Source organism: Lycium ferocissimum, chromosome 6 (assembly GCF_029784015.1).
Source record: "Lycium ferocissimum isolate CSIRO_LF1 chromosome 6, AGI_CSIRO_Lferr_CH_V1, whole genome shotgun sequence".
NCBI lineage: Eukaryota > Viridiplantae > Streptophyta > Magnoliopsida > Solanales > Solanaceae > Lycium > Lycium ferocissimum.
This window is the reverse complement of record NC_081347.1, coordinates 53,197,208-53,200,327: the sequence shown is the minus strand read 5'-3', so window position 1 is coordinate 53,200,327 and position 3,120 is coordinate 53,197,208. Positions and strand designations below refer to the sequence as shown.

The 3,120-nt window shown below is 44.8% G+C and overlaps 1 protein-coding gene across 1 annotated transcript; it reads right to left on the bottom strand.

Moving 5' to 3' along the window:
- Positions 1-438: 438 nt before the first annotated feature.
- LOC132061387 (uncharacterized) lies at positions 439-924 on the bottom strand. The gene has a single exon (XM_059454217.1). The coding sequence runs from the start codon at positions 922-924 to the stop codon at positions 439-441; it is 486 nt and encodes a 161-aa protein (XP_059310200.1).
- Between the last annotated feature and the right edge of the window lie 2,196 nt (positions 925-3,120).

The window sequence follows — 3,120 nt, the reverse complement described above, 5'->3', positions numbered from 1 at the left end:
GTATTTAACCTCTCGAATGGATCCTGTGTTAAGGAGTTTGGTTACCTCGTCTTTGACGAATGCATGCTTTACCTCGGGCTGCGGCCTCCGCTTTTGTTTGACTAGAGAAAAACTTGGATCCAGACTCAACTTGTATGTTGTCACCTCTGATGGGATACCTGTCATGTCTAAATGGGACCAGGCAAAGCAATCGGAGTTATTTTTAAGAAATTCAATAAAAAATTTCCTGAGCCCGAGAATTAGCCCCGTGCCTGGGTATACCTTCTTATCCGGTAGATGAACGAACAATGTTACTTGCTCGAGTTCTTCGACTGTGAATTTAGTGGCATCTGAATCATCGGGCACCACAAAGGCCCTCGGAACCCCGAACTCTAACTCTTCATCTGGTGTGCTCTTATTCCGATCTTCCGAGGACTTCGGGATAGGAATCTCTGATTGCTATTTGGCACTTTCCCCTTCGTTCCAATCTGGTATCTTTGTAGTCTTAACAGATTCTTCGACCGCGAACATTTCCTTTGCGGCCTGTTGTTCACCATGAATGGTTTTGATCCCCTCTGGGGTCGGGAATTTCAACGCCTGATGCATAGTTGAGGGGACCGCTTTCATGAGGTGAATCCACGGTCTTCCCAGCAATGCATTGTATCCCATGTCTCCCTCTATCACATAAAATTTGGTCTGCTGCGTAGTTCCTGCCATGTTGATCGGTAAGATCTCACCCTTTGTCGTTTCGCAGGGCATGTTGAATCTGTTGCAGACTCGTATTGCTGGTACGATCTGATCTAGTAGTCCCAGCTCCTCGATAACTCTCCATCGGATGATATTAGCTGAGCTACCTAGATCAATTAGCATACGTTTGATTCTAAATTTATTGACAAGGACAGATATTACTAGTGCGTCTTTATGAAGCTGAACGATGCCTTCCATGTCCTCGTCACTGAACGAGATAGGACCGTCGGGGTCATCATTCTAAATATGCTTTTCTCTTGTTATGAAAATTTTGGTGCGTTTCACTACCGGCCCTATGGGAACGTCCGTTCCTCCCATGATCATATGTATCACTTGCTGAGGCTCTTCCGGTCTATCTTACTTGTTGGAGTCCACGTTCTTGAAGTGAGTTATTGCTCGTTCAGTTAGAAATTCTCGAAGTTGTCCCAAATTAAACAGACGGGAAACCTCCTCTCTCAGCTGCCGACAATCTTCGGTTCGATGGCCGTGAGTGTGGTGGTATTTGCAAATAAGGCTTTTATCCCGCTTCTTTAGATTAGATTGGATCAGCCTTGGGTGTCTTGTTTCTCTGTTACGGATAACGGCCGCTGCTATGGTTGCTATATCAATGCAGAAATTATACTCGGATAACCTTGAAATTTCTCTATTTCCCGAGGTTCTATCGACAGCATTTTACGTTTATCAGTCCATGACTACTTGGGCCTCGATCGTTCCTTTGATCACTCCTCCTATCATTCTTGCTCGGTTCGCTGTTACGCCCATTCCCCCTTCGATCAGGTGGGTAAGGTTGATACCTATCATATGATGGTCTAGAATCCCGATCTGTCATTCTCTTCGATCGATCATTCCCTTTACCGAAATGCCATGATAATGAAGCGGCTCGTTGAATCTTATCATCTTCGAACCTGATCTTCGATTGATACCTGTTGTGTACATTAGCCCAGGCGATTGCCGGGTATTCTATCAGACTTTACTTTAGCTCCATAGATGTGATCGAGCTTCTTGAGTTGAGCCCTTGAGTGAAAGCCTGAACAGCCCAATCGTCAGTGATCGGAGGTAAGTCCATGCGTTCCATTTGAAACCGAGCCACAAACTCGCGGAGGGTTTCGTCATCTAGCTGCTTAACGATGAATAAGTCCAATTTTTGGGTTCCGACCTTGATGGCCCTGACATGATCTTTGATAAAAGCGTCCGCGAGTATGGCAAATGAATCAATCGAATGCTCGAGCAAGTTGTGGTACCAAATCATTGCTCCCATGGACAGAGTTTCCCCGAATTTCTTAAGCAGCACTGATTCCTTTTCATCATCGGCGAGATCGTTGCCTTTAATAGCACATGTATATGCAGTCACATGCTCGTTTGGGTCTGTAGTCCTGTTATACTTCGGGATATCGAGCATGCGAAATCTCTTCGGAGTTTTCATCGCATTTGTACGAATTTTTTCAAATCCGGTCCCTTCAACACCGGAGGGGCCCTAGGAATCTGGTCGGCCCTCGAGTTGTAGTTCTCCACCTTCTTATCGTTCGCCTCTATCTTCTTTTCGCCGGATTCGACTCGCTTCGTCAATTCTTCGAGCATTCTTACCAGCTCGCCATTCTGCCTGAGGTGGTTCTTGTTGTTCCGAGTAGCGTGCCTTTCTTCTGTCTCCTATGTCTGTTCCGATGGAGCAACGTTGGGTGCTTGATTTCGATTCTGCAATTGTGCTATGATCTCTTGCTGGGCTTGTAGTTAGGCCATAGCCATGTCTAACTGGTTTTGGAGCTGTTGCAGCATGGCTCCATTATCCCCGCCTTGCCCACCGATGACCCGGCTGGAACAGGGTTAACGGGGGGTACGTTGTTATTAGGTACGCCCCCATCGTTATGCTCATGATGGCTTGACGCAACTTGAAAGTTGACAGAATGGGAGTCTGACATGTCTGGTATACCTGAAATCAAACCTTAACAAACAAATATAAAATATCGAGTGTAACCAGAATTTTGTATTAAACTGCCACTATTATCTCTGGGGCCAAGGTGGGCTCCAAACTGTTTAACCTTAAAACGGAGAACAATTGAATTTATGTGCGGTGCTAAAGATATGTGATTTAATTCAATACGAGATTAGATTACACGATAAATGAATAAGTAAATAAAGATCTGACCAAATTTGATTAATGACCGGCCTCGGGTATCGGGAACCGAGGTCGAACCCTTGTGACTGGATATTTGAACAATGAATAATAAAGGTAACCTTAGAAAAGATAAATGAACTCAGACGATTCTATTGCTTTCTTAGTACATGAATTCTCCCTTTCTCTCTGTGGCAGAACCCTTTAAATGAATGGGGCCCTCCTCTTTATATAATAGAGGAGTCCCAACCCTAGTACAATTCTAAGTAAGGAAAGGAATATGT

Bases quoted from the DNA above. Each gene is read 5' to 3' on its own strand.
- LOC132061387 (XM_059454217.1), bottom strand. From the start codon at position 924: ATGGAAGGCATCGTTCAGCTTCATAAAGACGCACTAGTAATATCTGTC.